At 60.1% G+C, this 16419-nt stretch overlaps 1 protein-coding gene across 6 annotated transcripts in view; it reads left to right on the forward strand.

Annotated features, from left to right (window-relative positions):
• CACNA1I (calcium voltage-gated channel subunit alpha1 I) overlaps positions 1 to 16419 on the forward strand; it is a 118549-nt gene that overhangs the window by 97370 nt on the left and 4760 nt on the right. Inside the window, exons 24-37 of one of the 6 annotated variants that reach the window (XM_067698153.1) lie at positions 621 to 710; positions 2051 to 2243; positions 2778 to 2929; positions 4170 to 4279; positions 4879 to 5012; positions 5709 to 5779; positions 8958 to 9036; positions 9729 to 9850; positions 10288 to 10632; positions 10881 to 11027; positions 11520 to 11576; positions 11879 to 12001; positions 13615 to 13780; positions 15241 to 15440. In XM_067698153.1, coding sequence (XP_067554254.1) covers positions 621 to 710; positions 2051 to 2243; positions 2778 to 2929; positions 4170 to 4279; positions 4879 to 5012; positions 5709 to 5779; positions 8958 to 9036; positions 9729 to 9850; positions 10288 to 10632; positions 10881 to 11027; positions 11520 to 11576; positions 11879 to 12001; positions 13615 to 13780; positions 15241 to 15440 — 1989 coding nt within the window. The remainder of the gene's footprint in view (positions 1 to 620; positions 711 to 2050; positions 2244 to 2777; positions 2930 to 4169; positions 4280 to 4878; positions 5013 to 5708; positions 5780 to 8957; positions 9037 to 9728; positions 9851 to 10287; positions 10633 to 10880; positions 11028 to 11519; positions 11577 to 11878; positions 12002 to 13614; positions 13781 to 15240; positions 15441 to 16419) is intronic. The other 5 variants (XM_067698154.1, XM_067698155.1, XM_067698156.1 and 2 more) reach the window with 5 other exon arrangements.

Genomic DNA, 16419 nt, shown 5'->3' on the forward strand with positions numbered 1-16419 from the left:
ATCCTGAGGATGCTTCGGCCTGCCGTCTGTGTAGGAGCCTTGGCTGGCTGTCTCCTGGGCATCACCTCTGTTTCTAAAATCTGTTAGTTGGAGCAATTATTGCCCTTTACAGGCGAAGAAGCCGGGGCCCAGAGACATTAAGTCACACAGCCAGTGAGTGGCCGAGCTTGGGCTGGTCCTGATTTCTCTCACGAGCTCCTGTTTTCAGGTGCCAGAGGCAAGCTTGGCGTGATGGTGGCAGGGTCCCACATGTTTGTCAGGAACCTTCCAGTTTAAAGTCTCCGCTGACCCTCCCAGCCAGCATGGCAGGCAGTCACTGAAGTGTTAGCGCCGTTCCGTGGGTGAGAGGAAAAGGCCTCGTGAATTTTCCTGTGCAGTTAATTTCAGAGCTGAGACTGGAGCCCAGGACTCCCGGCCCAGTCTCACTCTCTTGCAGTGCCTGCAGGACTTATGGCAGGCCCGCAGGGCACCCTCAGAGAAGGTTTGTTGGTTGAGGACACAGCTCTGCCCTGGGCTTGGGGAAGGTCTTGTCCCTCTGCCTCCCAGAGCTGTGGAGGGGGCAGACGCAGCCCGAACTGCCTGCGCCCATTGCCCCTGTACCCTTTCCTCCCGGGTTCCAGGCCCTGATGTCCCTCTTTGTGCTGGCCTCCAAGGACGGCTGGGTGAACATCATGTACAATGGACTGGACGCTGTTGCTGTGGACCAGCAGGTGGGCGTGGCTGGGCCAGGTCCCGCCCGGGCAGTCGGGGAGGGACACGGTGTCTTTGGGGCCCCGGGGTCTGAAGCTGGGGTTTCCCACTGTCAGCCACAGCCCGCCCCTCCTCGTCCTGGCCTGCACCCTGCCCCACGAGGGCCACTCCCTGGCTGGTGTAAGTCACTGCTCTGTCTGCCTCGCTCTGTGCAGGGCGAGCGCTGCGAGCTGGCCCCGCCAGGAGGGCTGCAGAGCCCGTGTGTGGAGAACTGAGGGTGTGGGAGGAGGCGGCTGGCGCGGGGAAGCAGGGTGGGAAGGTCAGGAAGACCTGTGCACGCCTCCGGGGGTGGAGCGTAGCTGAGCGCAGTGGGTGTCAGTGAAGGGGTTAGAGCGAGGTGAGCTTGCGGGAGCTTCGCGGGGCTGCTGGGTGAGGATGGATTTAGGAGTGGGAGGTGGAAGGGGTCAGGGAGGAGGCTGGGCCCGAGAGGAGGCCTGAGCCCTCGCTCCCAAGATCCCCCTGAGAGTGGGGATCCCCTCTGGGGCTAGGCTGGGACTTTAGGCAAGACACGCGGCTGACCAGGGTTGGCAGTGTCATGGCTGTGGGGGCCACGGGAGAAGGAGCAGGGAGATTGTCTTGGTCACGACAGGGCCCATTCAGTGAAGGAATCGGGGCTGGGGGCAGCGCCTAGGCCTGTAAGCAGGCTCGGGCTCTTGGCCTCTCGGGCCTCACCCCGTAGACTCTAGAGCTGGAGGTAGAGGTGGGACTTGGGGATGTGGGGGGAATAGAGCACGTGGAGACATCCTCCTCCACTTTTTAGTCTGTACCCTCCTGCCTGCCACCCCTACCAACACACACACACACGCACACACACACACACACACGCGCGCACACACACACAGACTCCATCAGGGTTGCGCTCTCTCCTCTGCTGGCTGCTTTGTTTCCTGCCTTGTTTCTAGATGGATGAATAAATGGGTGAATGGTTGGATAAATGGACGGATGGTGAGTGGATGGATGGGTAGATGGAGGAATGAGTGTATGGATGGAGAGGAGGGTGGGTGGGTAAATGGACGGATGATGAGTGGACGGATGAATAAGTGGATGGCGGACGGATGGATGGTGGGTGAGAGGAAGAAGACAGATGGCGGGGAAGGGGAGGGCTCTCTTTGCTGAGCACCATACTTGTGCCAAGCAGGGTGGGCACTTCCTACCTCTGCCTCCTTCAAATCTCCCAGCTGCCCAGGAGGCTGCTGCCGGTGCCCCCACCGCACGGAGGCTCGGCCAGGTGGGGCGCGCCCTGCACGGTGGGCCCCCCGGTGCCCGAGCAGCCTCCCTCAGCCCCATCTGGTCCCCGCAGCCGGTGCCCAACCACAACCCCTGGATGCTGCTCTACTTCATCTCCTTCCTGCTCATCGTCAGCTTCTTCGTGCTCAACATGTTCGTGGGCGTCGTGGTGGAGAACTTCCACAAGTGCCGGCAGCACCAGGAGGCCGAGGAGGCGCGGCGGCGCGAGGAGAAGCGGCTGCGGCGCCTGGAGAAGAAACGCCGGAGTGAGTGGGTGACGCGGGGGGCGGGGCTCAGGGGCCAAGGCCAGGGCGTGACCCCGGCCACTGGGCCTTTGCAGCCAGAAGGGAACAGAGAATATGGCCCCCAGGCCCCTGGCCTTGCCCTTCCCCCAGCACCCACCTGTCCAGGTGACCTGACTCCTCTCGGTGTCCGCCCAGAGTCTGATGGTGACCCCACTGCCCACCTGCACGAGACTCTGGCAGCTCAGTCCAGGAAGAGGGCAAGGGCAGAGCCTTGATGCCCCGCCCCCAGCAGACCGGACCCCCCACGTGGGCACGATGGGGAGAATCAGCGCCCTCTCTGCCACCTTCCCTCACGTCCTACCCCTTTCCCTCAAGGCGCTCTGGCTTGGGGGAAGAGACCTAACTCTGATTCCCAGGGCCTGGGGCAGACTGGCACCTCTCCCCCTGGCTTCCTCCTGCCCCTCCACCTCGCGCTCCGTGTGCTCTGCCTCCACCGTGGCCCCAACCCTCTGTGGTCTGTGCCGCTCTCCCCCTGCCGCCCCACACCCCCTGCAGAGGCCCAGCGGCTGCCCTACTATGCCACCTACTGTCCCACACGGCTGCTCATCCACTCCATGTGCACCAGCCACTACCTGGACATCTTCATCACCTGCATCATCTGCCTCAACGTGGTCACCATGTCCCTGGAGCACTACAACCAGCCCACGGTGAGCCCGGCCTCTGGCCCGAGGCCACGTGGTGGGGCTGGGTCCTCAGCAAGGCCCCACCCCAGGGGCTGAACCGTCCCCACCGGGGGTCCTGTGCTCAGGAGGCACAGGGCCTGGTAGGACAGAGGAGTGAGAGGGAGAGGTCACTCGGTCCTCGTGAGCGGGGTGGGGCGGGGGTGAGGGCAGGAGGGATGGCATTTGGACCCAGCCTTGAACATGGGTGACGGTAGCTGTGGTATGTTCAGTGTGACTCTGCAGGACACACTGCAGATATTAACTCTCTAATCCTCACAACAATCCTAAGGTGTGCCTGGGGGAGGCTTTTGTAGATGAGGAAACCGAGGCTCAGAGAGATAAAATGTGCGCAAGTTACTCAGCCAGTGAGCGGTGGAGGCAGGACTGGAGCTTTGATTTGCATTCAGGGCCTGCCAGCTGGCTCCACCACTACGGGGCATGTGGAGCCTGGGGGAGGGGCAGGACCGCTGGGGGCAAACACTGCGGTAGGAGAGGTGACCAGTTCCCAGCTAGTTGCAGGCGGTGTGCGTGAGGGACACGTGAGGGGTACGTAGGGGCAAGTCTTCTTAAAGACTTACTGGAGTGGGGGAAGGAGGGGAGAGCAGAGCCTTCAGATGAAGAATTAGTATCTTATTTTAAATGGTAGGAGAGGAATATTATAAGTGCAGGGAAAAGGAAGGCAACCACTGGTGGAATGGAACAGTAATTGTAGAACTTCTAAATTAACATGAAGAAATAGAATAGTAATAGTTCACATTTACCAAGTATTTATTCTGTCCGGTGTTGGGCTATTACCTCATTTAATTTTTATAGCAACTTTCTGAGGGGGGTGCTATTATCATCCCCAATTCATAGATCAGAAAACTAAGTCCCAGAGAGGTCAAGTGACTTGCCAAGGTTACACAGTGAATAAGGAGTAAGTGCTGAGTCTGGATTCAAATCTAGGCAGTCTGGTTCTTAACCACAACCCTTAACCATTACCCCATACTGCCTCCATAGAGTGGCAATTGGACCAAGCCAGCAGAAATAAGGAAAAGAAAACAGCAATGTAAAGTAAATCGTACACATTAAGTAAGGTGGAAAGCATGAAAGTAGATATGTAAATCATTGCATTAAATGTGAATGGAGTAAATTTTCCCCTTAAAAGGCAGAGATTTTCTGGCTGGAATAAGGTGGGGGACAGGTCATGGGGCCTGGATCATGCTTCTCTTTGCTGCCCCTGCAGTCTCTGGAGACAGCCCTCAAGTACTGCAACTACATGTTCACCACTGTCTTTGTGCTGGAGGCTGTGCTGAAGCTGGTGGCATTTGGTCTGAGGCGCTTCTTCAAGGACCGGTGAGCAGCTGGGCTGGGGCAGCAGAGAGTGGGCTGCAGGATGGGGAAGCAGTCCTGACCTCTGGGGAAGCCTGGAGCAGCTGGAGGAGGGGAACCAATAAGTGTCTGGCCACTGATGGCCAGGGACCCCAGGTGTGTGCTGCCTACAGCCCTGATGGGTGCAGGGCATTCTGCCAAGCCCTCCTCAGCCCATCTCTTGTGGGTCTTCCATACCCCACAGGCAGAGCAGGCCATATCTCATGCTAGTCCTTTTCAGAGGGAACACATTGGGCTCAGAGAGGTTGATGGACTAGCCCAAGGCCACACAGGGGGAGCATCTGGCTCAAGATTCAGACCTAGGAGTCAGAGCCCATTCCTCTTTCCCCGCAGAGGCCAGAGATGTTCATTTAGCCTGGTCAGCCTCTTGCTTGAGGGATCAGAGGCTGTGGGGGGCAGAGAAGGAGCTGGAACCCTTGGGATCTGGAGGGGCTGTTAGGGATCCCCTTGGGCCACGGCAGGAGGGTGGAGAGCTGGGAAGTTCCTCCCAGCTGGGGCGTATCTAACCTCGAGTGCTCCTCACCCTGCTTCTCACTCCTGACCTCCTCTGCCCGGCCGCGAAGGTGGAACCAGCTGGACCTGGCCATCGTGCTGCTGTCGGTGATGGGCATCACGCTGGAGGAGATCGAGATCAACGCGGCGCTGCCCATCAACCCCACCATCATCCGTATCATGCGGGTCCTGCGCATCGCCCGGGGTGAGGGACCCGTGGGGGAGGGCTGCGGGGCAGCACGGGCCTCCTGCTGAGCAGGGGAACAGGAGCCAGGAGGAGCCCATACTTGACACACACTCAACCAACCGTCCCGTGGGCACACACGCACCCTTGTCCTGACAGCTCTGTACTGCACCCTGCACACCCCCTCCATATAACACCCTGGTCCTTGTGGTCCAGTCTCAGGTTCGGTTGAAAGGAACCCAGTGCAGCTGGGAAGACACTGGGTCCTCACCAGCATTTCTCCAGCACTGCCTGGGACGCGCTGTCCTTGAAATCCTCTTCCTTCTCCCAGAAGCCTCCCTTTCTCCCCAAGGCTGTCCTCACACTTCTTTCAAAAGCCTCCTGCCTCAATGCTCACCCTTCCACCTGCCCTGCATGTTGCCCCCAGATTCTGAAGTGGTGAAGGGGCAGGTGGAGAAACTCAGCAGTAATACTGGGGCCCTCTCCAGCCAGAGGGAAAGGGAGAGACCCCAGGGCCACTCACGCGTCGGTCATTGTGGCCTCACTGCCCTGTTCAGCTGAACCCACGTGCTTGTAGTACGGCATCGCAGAGCTGTGGTCCTTGATTTCACGCTCCTCCACTTTCTCACTCTCCTGCATTCACACACGAGCACATACGTGCACACGCCTGTCCCCACTGGCCCGGGCTGAGTGGGCCGGGCTGGGTGTCGCCCACAGTGCTGAAGCTGCTGAAGATGGCCACGGGGATGCGGGCCCTGCTGGACACCGTGGTGCAAGCTCTGCCCCAGGTAAGAGCTGCCCCTGTGGCCCCTCTCTGGGGCCCTGGGGCGCATGGGCCCTGACTTCCCTTCTCTCCAGAGCTGCCCGGAGCCAGGGCAGAGTCCCACCTCCAGAGAAGCAAATGTGAGCCAGGGGCTGTGAGATGGGCGGGGTCCCCTCTGCTTCTTTTTCCCTGACTCGCCAAGCGCTTGCCCCCGCCTGCTGTGTACCGGACCCTGGGCTGCCGCTGAGCGCCCATGTTCTGCCCTGAGGAGTCACCAGCCTGGAGGGGAAGACAGAGGCCTCAGGGCGGTGTGGGGAGAGGCCCTCACACTGGGGAATCAGGGAAGGCGTCAGGGCACTTTGAGCTTGACCTTGTAAGGTGGCTTGGTAGGAGAGGTGGTGATGTGGATGGAGAGGTGACAGATATGACATTCTAGGAGGGGACAGCATGAAACCCTGACCTGGGTGAGAACCCTGGGAAGTTAGGAAAGCCCCCCACATTGGTGACCGGAGGGGAGATGGGTCAGGGCCACAGAGGGTGCATCTTTCGTCCTCCTCGGAATTCTGCAGCCCCAGCTCCCCCTCCCCTCAGTGTGGTCTCACCTCACTCTGAGGTGAACCTCATATGCATTCATTTATTCATTATGACTCACCTAGTCTTAAGGAACTTTAAGTGTCTTAAAGTAAAAGGCACGGATACAGCATGCTAAAAATGAGGATAAAAGATTAACAGCCCAGGGCAGGTGAAAGCAAAGCTAACCCTCTCAGGAACCTGGGCTAGGGATGTTAATGAGTTCCGTTCTTGAGTTTGGTGTGAGCTTCCCAGCAGCCTAGCTGCAAAGGGAAAGTGACACGGCTTACAGCAGGTCTGGGTGGAAAGCAAGGGCCTTCGTTCAGAGAGCTGTGGTCTTTCCTAACATGAAATCCCTTCAGAGGAATTTGTCTCATGGGAGATGGGGGGTGAGTGCTGGGCTGGGGGGTTAGGGTGTAGACAGGAAGTGGGTTGGAGCCCAGACTCAAGCCCTTTTGACCTGTGGTCAAAGCCTCATCCCCGGTGAGAGCCTGGGTGTGTGACTCAATCTCTCGTGCCTTGGTTTTCTTGCCTGTGAAATGGGGGATGGTATCAGCGCTGACCTCAAAGGCGTGTTGTGAGGTTTAAAATGGTTAAAGCTTAAAAAGCCCTGAACGGTGCCTGGATCACAGGAAGTGCCAGGTAAGCGTCTGCTAAGGATGGAAACGGGGGTGGCGAGTGTGCCCCCAGCCTGCCTGGCCTCCTTGCCCCTTCCCCTACCCCTTTCCCCTTGTTCTGACCCCTGGCCATGCTAGGGTGGCTCCCAGGCCAGCACTGAGTTGGCATAGGGCACGTGGAGATGCCTAGGAGGTCCCAGCTTCGAGTAGGAGACACGTGACAGTAATTATACTTTAAGAGATGCATGTGCCAAGAACCATGCGGTATTGGGGTGAGGGACTTACCCCTCAGCATCTGCTAGCTGACCCTGGACATTTCCTCGGTTCTGTGTAAAGTGATACGAAAATGAAACTTCAGCCCCATCCTTCCAGGCTTTGCCTCAGGCACTCAGAGGGAGGAGGCATCAGGGAAGGCTTCTCAGAGGAGGTGACCCATGATCTGGGTATTGGGGGTGGGGAGGAGGCATTTAACAGGCAAAGACAGAGAGAGGGTCTTCCCTGCAGAGGAAGCAGAATATGCAAATGGGGTCTGTTTTCTGTGTGGTTGGAGTCGGGGTGGAGAATCAGGCTGGGAGGGGGTCCGCAGGGCTGGATCACACAGGCCTTAGATGTCAAGACAGCAGGCCTGGGCTTTGTCCCGTGGGCAATGAGAGCCACGGGAGGGTCTGGATAAGGGAGGCCTCAAGCAGAGCTGCCTTTAAGAAGGTTGCTCTGGTGACCGTGAGGAGAATGGATTGAGGGAGAGGCTGGAGGGAGGGAGGCCGTTGAGGAGGCTGCTGTAGCCGTGCAGACTCGGAGATGCTGAGGGCAGGGAAGAGGGGGAGCTGGTAGGAAAGGTGAGGTTGAAGAAATGCTGACCTGGGCCCGCACAGGGTGGGAAGCTGCGCTGAGGCTCAGGCCCTGCCGGATTCCTTCCGGCAGTCGGGGCCTCACATCTGGCCTCAGAGGTACTCAATGAGTGCTTGTTTCATTAATGAATGAGAATCATTTAATTAGACACTGTTGGTGTGATTGTAGCACAGATTGGAAGGAAACCCTTGTCTGCAGCAGAGAAGCATTAAGAGTCTGTGATTAACGTGGTTTATTTTTCAGCAATTAACGCAGACATCCTCGGGTTCTATTCACGCGGGTCTTCTGAGGGTTCTTAGAGATACTTCATTTCTAGGGCAGGAACGTTTTTGACCCTTATCTCATCCATAACACGAATTAAAGGCGGTCTCTGGACTATGGATAGATTTGAAATAGGTTTGGAATCTGTGATGTTTTTCTCCCACAGGAGCTGTGGGATGGGGGTGGCTGCGTTTGCAGGAGGCTTCCGGGGCCCCCAGTCTTGCATGATTCCTATGTTCACTCCGCTCTGTGGCCGGGGCCCATGCTGGCCTGAGGAAGCAGATCTGAATTAATCCAGCCATGTCTCTGCTCTCAAGGACTTCCCAGACTGGCAGAGACAGTGACAGGGACACACCAGTTACTCTCATGCTGTCAGACTGCATCCTGGTCTGCCTGAGGGAATCCAGGCAGGCTTCGTGGAGGAGGTGGCATTATTGCTGCACCTTCCTTTCCTCTCTCTCCATTCATCTGTGGGATGGTACTAACCACACACAGGTGTAGCGACTGTGTGCATGGACCCTGGGGCCAGCCTGCTAGGCTTGATCCCAGTCCTACCACTTATTAGCGATGTGGCCCTGGGCAAGTACTTCACCTCTCGGTACATCTGTTTCTTCCCCTGAAGAATGCAGGTAAAAGAGAGTTCATAGATCCCTGTGTGCAGTAATGAACGTGGAGTGCTTGAAACTGGGCCTCTCACAGCAAAGGCTCCACACGTGTTTTATTATTGTCCTGTGCTCTGTGCCGGACCTGGCCTGCCCTCCAGGAGGTCGTGCAGGGGTGGCAGACACGGACACAGAGCCTGGTGAAATGTTACAGCTGCCCCGACCCTCAGGCTGGTCCTTTGCCTGGAGCCTGCCGCCCGCCACCTCCCCAGGCCCTGCCCAGTCCCACCTGCTGTCCCCACAGGTGGGCAACCTGGGCCTCCTCTTCATGCTGCTCTTCTTCATCTATGCTGCCCTGGGAGTGGAGCTCTTCGGGAAGCTGGGTGCGTGACGCCTGAAGCAGGCCTGGGCTTGGGGGCTTCGTGGAACAGGTCTGGTGGAGGGCCTCGGCAGGGGTGGGGAGGCCTGAGACACACTCCCCCACCAGACTGTGCCATGAAGGTCTTTGTATTGGGGAGATGCCCCCAGAGCAGGCCTGGGGGGGGGATGGATGGGCGACCCTCAGCCATCCACGTGCCCCTCCCAGTGTGAATAGCAGCTTTTGAGAGACGCTAGCCTGGGTCCACAGGCACACCCAGGCCTGTGCCGTGGACCGCCGACTTGGGGCCCCCCAACTGTCTGGCCTCTCAGGGATGCCCCTTCTGGCTCCACCTGCCGGTGCCCATCCAGAGCCAGTGCCGCCCCAGCAGGCAGAGTGGCCAGGGCACAGACCAAGGGCAACACAGCCCACATCCAGCCCAGCCCTGCACAGGGCTGGCTCCAGAAAGTGGGGCTCCCTTGGGCATTGGTCCTTACCCACCCCATCGTCTCTCTCAGGAATTGATACCTGGGTGGAGGGAGGAGCCAGGCTCACCGGAATTTGAGTGCCAGCTTGTGTGGCACCTCCTTGAGCCTCAGTTTCTCCATCTGTGGGCTGGGCACAGTCTGCACGCACCTCTGAGGTTGTCGTGGGATTCTGAGATGAGGCCGAGGCAGCAGTGCAGGGCGGTCCGGGCTGACCCCACTCTCCTTCCAGTCTGCAATGACGAGAACCCGTGTGAGGGCATGAGCCGGCACGCCACCTTCGAGAACTTCGGCATGGCCTTCCTCACGCTCTTCCAGGTCTCCACTGGCGACAACTGGAACGGGATCATGAAGGTACACGTGGGTGGGCTGGGGAGGGAGAGTTGGGCTGGGTTCCGGGTCCTGACAGCCAGGGCTCCCGGGCCCTCTGCCTGCCCAGCGGGAGGGGGGTGCAGGGCACAGAGAAGCAGAGGGACCTGCCCGGGACCCTGAAGCACAGTGAGGTGGAGATAAGGCCAGGGTCTCTGTCTGCCCCTAAGTGCTGCTCTGGGGTCAGTGCTCAGATTCTAGGGGACAGGACTCTGCCCAGGGCCAGAGGGTCCTGGGGGCCCACTCCCCCGGGTGCCAGGCGCTCGGCATTGGCCTCACTGCCCATCACCCAGCGCAGGCTCCTCGGCCCTGGCCGCGGTCTGGCCTGGACTGGGTGGGGAGGGGCTCGTGAGGACAGAGATGAGGCCTGCGCCTGGAGGCCCCCGGGCCTCACCACTGCCTCCCCGCCCCGCCGGGTGCAGGACACCCTGCGGGACTGCACCCATGATGAGCGCAGCTGCCTGAGCAGCCTGCAGTTCGTGTCGCCGCTGTACTTCGTCAGCTTTGTGCTCACGGCCCAGTTCGTGCTCATCAACGTGGTGGTGGCCGTGCTCATGAAGCACCTGGACGACAGCAACAAGGAGGCCCAGGAGGACGCTGAGATGGACGCTGAGCTGGAGCTGGAGATTGCCCACGGCCTGGGCCCCGGCCCGCGGCCACCTGCCGGCTCCCCGGGGGCACACGTGCCTGGCCGCGGGCCAGGAGGGGCGGGTAGCGCGGGCGACGCCGAGGGCCACCTGATCCGAAACTGCTATTCGCCAGCCCAGGTGGGCGGGGCCCGGAGAGGGCAGCGGGGTCGCAGAGGGCTGGGAGGGCAGCTGGGCGGGGGCCTCGGGCAGAAAGCTCTGTCGTTTCGGGCCCCACTTGCTCGGCTCCACTGAAGGGGCGACCCTGTGATGAGGGGTCGGGCCCAGGCCACAGGCAGAGAACCAGGAGGGCAGCTGTGCCCACCCACCCCGCCGTCCCGACCCGGCCGATAATCCCGCCTGTCCCCACCCCGTCCCCGTCCGCCTAGGAGAACCTGTGGCTGGACAGCGTCTCTTTAATCATCAAGGACTCCTTGGAGGGGGAGCTGACCATCATCGACAACCTGTCCGGCTCCATCTTCCACCACTACTCCTCCCCGGCCAGCTGCGAGAAGTGTCACCATGACAAGCAGGAGGTAGTGGCAGCCCCGGAGGGAGCTGGGGCCTCGGGGTGGGGGACCAGCCGGAGGGGAGAGCGGCTCTGGGCGGAGGCCTGGCTGGGCCGACTTGGCCGATGCTGCCCGGGGGCTGTGGCAGACCTGCCTCCCCGAGCCCGGGCTGGCCTGTCCGTCCGCTCAGTGCAGGCCTGTGGCGTGGCCTCAGGAGCTGCGAGGCCCCTCTCTGTGTCTGTACACAGTGGGTGCTCAGAAAGGGCCCACCTTGGTGGTGGGCTGCTGGGGCCAGCAGGAAGCCCATGTGTCACCTCTGGTGCAGTTTGCCTTTTCTGTGACAAACTCCAGGTGGAGTTTCCCGGATGGGCATCCCAGGGCGTCCAGTGGCCTTGGGCCTGTCTTGTGCAGGCTCAGGCGGGCCCTCTCCCCTCTCCCCAGTGGGGCCCTGAGCTCGTCCCCAGGGGTGTTCCAGCCCCTGGGAACCCCCCTAACCTGAAGTGGCTTCAAATTCCCCAGGGTCCTCCGGGCTTGCAAACACCTCTGCGCGTGCGGGTAGCCTGCACAGGGCCACGGGTGAGTTAGACCCAGCCAGCCTCGAGTGGCACTTGGCCTGGGGGCAAGCAGACCAGCTTTGGTTCACAGCTCACGGCAGCTCACCTGCCCTCCAGCCCAGCCCAGGCGTGGCACTCTGCAGGCTGTGACACCCTCGTGTCATCTCCCACCCCCTGCCCAGGCTGGGTTCCTGCACAAGGTGGACATGCTGTCTGTGCTCAGATCTCTGGTCCTCTCTGACCACTGCCCTGCATCTTTCTGGAGGACCGGACTGCCCCATCCCAGCCCCAGGGGGGACCCGACGCTGCCGCCTCTCCCTGCAGGTGCAGCTGGCCGAGACAGAGGCCTTCTCCCTGAACTCAGACAGGTCCTCGTCCATCCTGCTTGGCGATGACCTGAGTCTGGAGGACCCCGCAGCCTGCCCACCTGGCCCCAGAGACAGCAAGGTGAGCGCCCAGTGGGCTCCTGGGCAGGCGGGTCTGTCCTTGAGCCTGGCCTCTGCCTGCTGTGCCGGAACACTGTTCCTTCCTGGCTCACCACTTAAGTGGCACCCACTGTGTGCTGGGCCCTCGTCTCCTGTTGATCAGATGAGGGCTGGGAACAGAGAGGCAGAGTGATTTACCTGAAGCCACACAGCAACGAGGCCAGCCAGGGCTCCAATCACAGCATCCAAGTGGCCTTGGCCACTCACTGTAGCTTGGATGTTTTTGATCCATTTAATGGGAGTTGTCCCTGGCGGGCCAAACTTACAAGGGGGCCTTAAGGCTGAAGAGTTGAAACAGGCACAAGCACCTACTGTGCGCCAGACTTTACTTGCACTCAGTGTGTCCATTCCCCAGCTCTGTGTGGCAGCGATAATGTGGCTCCATTTCACATGTGAGGACATGAGAGCTCTGAGAAGTGAGTTAGCTTGTCCTGTCACACAGCCGGGCAAGGCAGAGCAGGGAAGCCAGCCCTGGGGCTGGTCCCCAACCTCTGCCCTAGAGGCGGTCAGTCTGAGGAGGCCAGGAGGGCTGGAAGGGCCACTATGTTGATCCTGCAGACTCGGGCAGGGGAGGTGTGCCACCTGGCTTGTGACCTCAAGGCCAAGTCGTTCTTGCCCCAGCTCAGGGATGAGAGAGGGAGCCCCTGGCCTGAGGTTGGGGTGCAGTGGCCCTGCCCTAAGAGAGCCTCGGTCCCCCTGACCCCTGACTCCTGGGGCAGCCTGGGTTTGGCACCACTGCCCCCCAGGGCTGTCCTCCATCAGCTCCAGAAAGGCTGGGATGGGGGGAGTGGATCTTCCCAGCCCCTCCCTGCCCCCCATCCCCTCCCTGACAGCTGACAGCTCCTACAGCTCCTTCCTGTATCTCCTGCACCCCTGCACTGTTTTCCACACAGTATGTTGGGGTGCACAGTTTCTAGGGCCTCGTTGGGCTTAGATGGGTGCTGTTTTATTAGGACTCAAAGGACAGTTCGTAGGGGCTCATCTGCCTTGGAGGGGACATTGAGGCAGCTTTTGAGGAGCTTACTGTGCAGAGGTCGCCTTGGGCTGCAGGGTTGAGAAGGGTTAGGGCCCAGGGAGTGCCAGGAAGGAAGGCTGGCAGCTTCTGGGTGCCAGGCCCCAGAAGGAGGGGTTACTCTCTCGTTTATGGCTGTAAGAACGGAGACTCAGCCACAGGAAGGGACCTGCCCAGGGTCATGCTCACAGGGAGGCCCTGCAGCCGCTTGGCCAGGCTTCTGGTGCCTTCACCCGCCTAGACTTGGCTTTTTTACTGACCAGGGTCTGAACTAGGCACTTGGCTACAGAGACAAGGAAGACCCTCAAGGATCTCAGAGTCATGAGGGGAGTGACTGGGAAACTGCTACCTGCCTGGGACATCAGAGAGGGCTTCCTGGAGGCGGGGCCCTTTCACCCGGGATTTGGAAGATGATGATTGTTGGCCAGGTAGCCGAGGCGAGAAGGCCATCCCAGGCAGTGAGAGCGACCAAGCAAAGGGCTGAAGAGCAAGGGCATGAAAGCAGCTGTGGCAGGCTGTCCCCCCTCCACCATCCTGCCCCTTTCACCTCCCTTTTCCTGTAGGGTGAGCCGGACCCGCCTGAGCCGATGCGGATAGGGGACCTGGGTGAATGCTTCTTCCCCTTATCCAACACGGCTGTCTCGTCGGATCCGGAGAACTTCCTGTGTGAGATGGAGTCGATCCCATTCAACCCCGTCCGGTCCTGGCTGAAACACGAGAGCAACCAAGGTGAGGGGTGGGAGCCCCGTCAGCTCCCCACAGCCCTGATCTCGGGTGTTGGCTTCAGAGGGGGCGGGCTGAGTTTTTTCCTTGGTGTTTTTGCCTAAACTATTATATTGAGTCCAGAAAGAACGAGATGGATAACTGATAATAAAAGATAGGAATCTCAGGCCTGATAGAAATGAGATCATAATTATACCAGAAGTCTAGGCTAGTGGAAGATTCATGCTGAGTGTCCTAGGAGCTGTGGTGAAAGAGGAAACACGTTGGCACACAGAGCTCGTCAAGCAGAATGAAAGCTGCCTAATTATTGAAGGGTTTTTCTAGAGCTGAATTCGAGAGGTGTTTATCCCACAGATCGTCACACGAGGTGATGCTGAACAACAGAAAGCCTGTTGTCCTCAACAGCCCTTTCGTACAAAGCCCCACCCTCAGCATCCTCTGTTTGCTCTTTGGGCTTGTGGCTGGGTTCTGGGCGAGAGGACGGAGGACTCAGTTGACTGGTCCATCACGGACTTACCTTCACTTCCAGTCCCGTTGGAGGGTGATGGGATCTGGCTTCACAGCACTGGCTGGGGAAGGGGGCAGAGGGGTGAGCTCAGCAGAAGAGGGGCCCCCAGATCCTGAGCTCACCCCAAGTGCTATTCTGGGAGGCCTGGCCCTGAGCGCTTTCCAGGAGCTGGGGGTAGAGTGACTTCCGAGGACCTTCCCTAAAGCTGACGGCCTCTGGACTGGACATCATGGCTGAGGGGCCAAGACCCCAGACTTCCCGAACCAAAAGTTGGGGCACAGGACCCAAGAGCCTTTCTGATCCAACGAAATCCCATCTTCTTTACCTAACCGTTCATTAGCATTTTTCTTACATAATAAGACATAGATTAGGAATCCCCCTACCTGGGGACACTCAGGCTTCCATCTTCATCCTGGAAGGCACTGAGGGGACCGTGGACAGAGGTTGCCCCCGAAGACCGGCCCCAGCTCTCATTTCCCCCTCGCCCTCTCCTTGCCCCTCCCCATCCCCAGCACTCTGTCTGGTCTGCCATCCTGCCTGCTGTCCTAGGGGGGCCCCCAGGCCTGGCCAGACCTCCTGGGTGTCAGGACCTGGGGGGTGACTGTCACAGTGAGCAGTGCTCTGCACGGGGCTGGGAGCTCCACAGCTGCCTCCTGCTCTTATAGCCTTCTCTCCACTCCTCGAGGTGGGCAGCTGGTCCCCATTTCACAGAGGAAGGAACCCAGGGGGCCTTGAGCCTGGGTCTGCCTGGCTCCAGAAACTGTGCCTTTGCCAAGTGCCCATCCTCCCAGGACTCACACGGGCAGGCTCGGTGTTCCTCTCTTGCTTTCACAAAGGGGACACCGAGGCTTAGAGAGGGAGCCCGCGGTCTCACAGCCAGTTTGTTAAGTGGCCCTTTCCTGCCAACCCGCCTCAGGGGCCTGAGCCTGCTCCCCAGCTCCCTCTTCTCCCTCCCCAGCAGCGCCCCCGAGCCCCTTCTCCCCGGATGCCTCCAACCCACTCCTGCCCATGCCGGCCGAGTTCTTCCACCCTGCTGTGGCCGCCAGCCAGAAAGGACAGGAGAAGGCCGCTGGTGCCGGGACCCTCCCCAAGATTGCCCTGCAGGGCTCCTGGGCCTCCCTGCGGTTGCCAAGCGTCAACTGCACCCTCCGCCAGCAGGTATGGCACTCCCAGCTCTGAGAGCTCTCCTGTCAGGGGACATCTGAGGGGCCCTTAAGTCCAAGGTGGAGGAGGAGGCAGTGGGCCCAGCCGAAGGCACAGGGCACGGCAGTGCTGGGGGCACTTGGGAAAGTGAGGGGGTAGTGCTGAGACTTGAGGGAGGAGGTGGCCCTAGAGGCTGATAAAATGGGCAGAGCCGGGTCCCAGGGCATCTGGGGACAGAAGAGGGTGGGGCAGGCCCGGACGCGGTGGCGGGGGGGCGGGGCCCTGAAGGATGGTCATGGGGTGTAGCTTGAGGGGATGGGGAGGAGGGGGCGTTGGGAGGCTTTGCAGGGGATGGTGGAGCTCTGAGGGGGTTGGGGTGTGATTACTAGGAATGGAGATGGGGGGCAGGTCTGGGCGATGGCAGGTCTTGGTCTGCAGGACCACCTGTACTGGATTGGTCAGGGCCACCACCTGGGCACCCACAGGGCCCAGAGCACAGAGCAGAAGGGTCTGCGGACGTGACATCCCTCTTCTGTGGGCGGGTGCTGGGGGAAGGGACCAGGTCCCCGGGAGAGGCACCCTGCGGCGGAGGGAGGGCGGAGGGAGGGCGGAGGGAGGGCGGGCCCCAGGGCCCCGGCAGGTAGTCGTTCACTCACTCGGTGACTGCTGACCCCAGCTGCGCGCCTGGCTGTGTGCTAGGCTTGCAGGCTACAGCGGGCGGCACGATGACAGAGTCCCTGCCTCCTGGGTTTTACAGTTTAGTGTTTAGTGCGTTGCAGGGATGTGAGAGGAGAGAAGATACACCAAAAGAAATGCATGGAAAGTACAGTCTGTTTGATAGTGATACGGGCCAGGGAGAGCGCTGCACAGGGAGGGGGCTGTGCGGGGGCCGGGGCGCGGAGGGGCTGGGAAGGCTGTGAGGGGTAAAGCGGGTGGGTCTGTTTGATAGTGATACGGGCCAGGGAGAACGCTGCACAGGGAAGGGGTCTGTGCG

Source organism: Pseudorca crassidens, chromosome 11, assembly GCF_039906515.1.
Source record: "Pseudorca crassidens isolate mPseCra1 chromosome 11, mPseCra1.hap1, whole genome shotgun sequence".
Lineage (NCBI taxonomy): Eukaryota > Metazoa > Chordata > Mammalia > Artiodactyla > Delphinidae > Pseudorca > Pseudorca crassidens.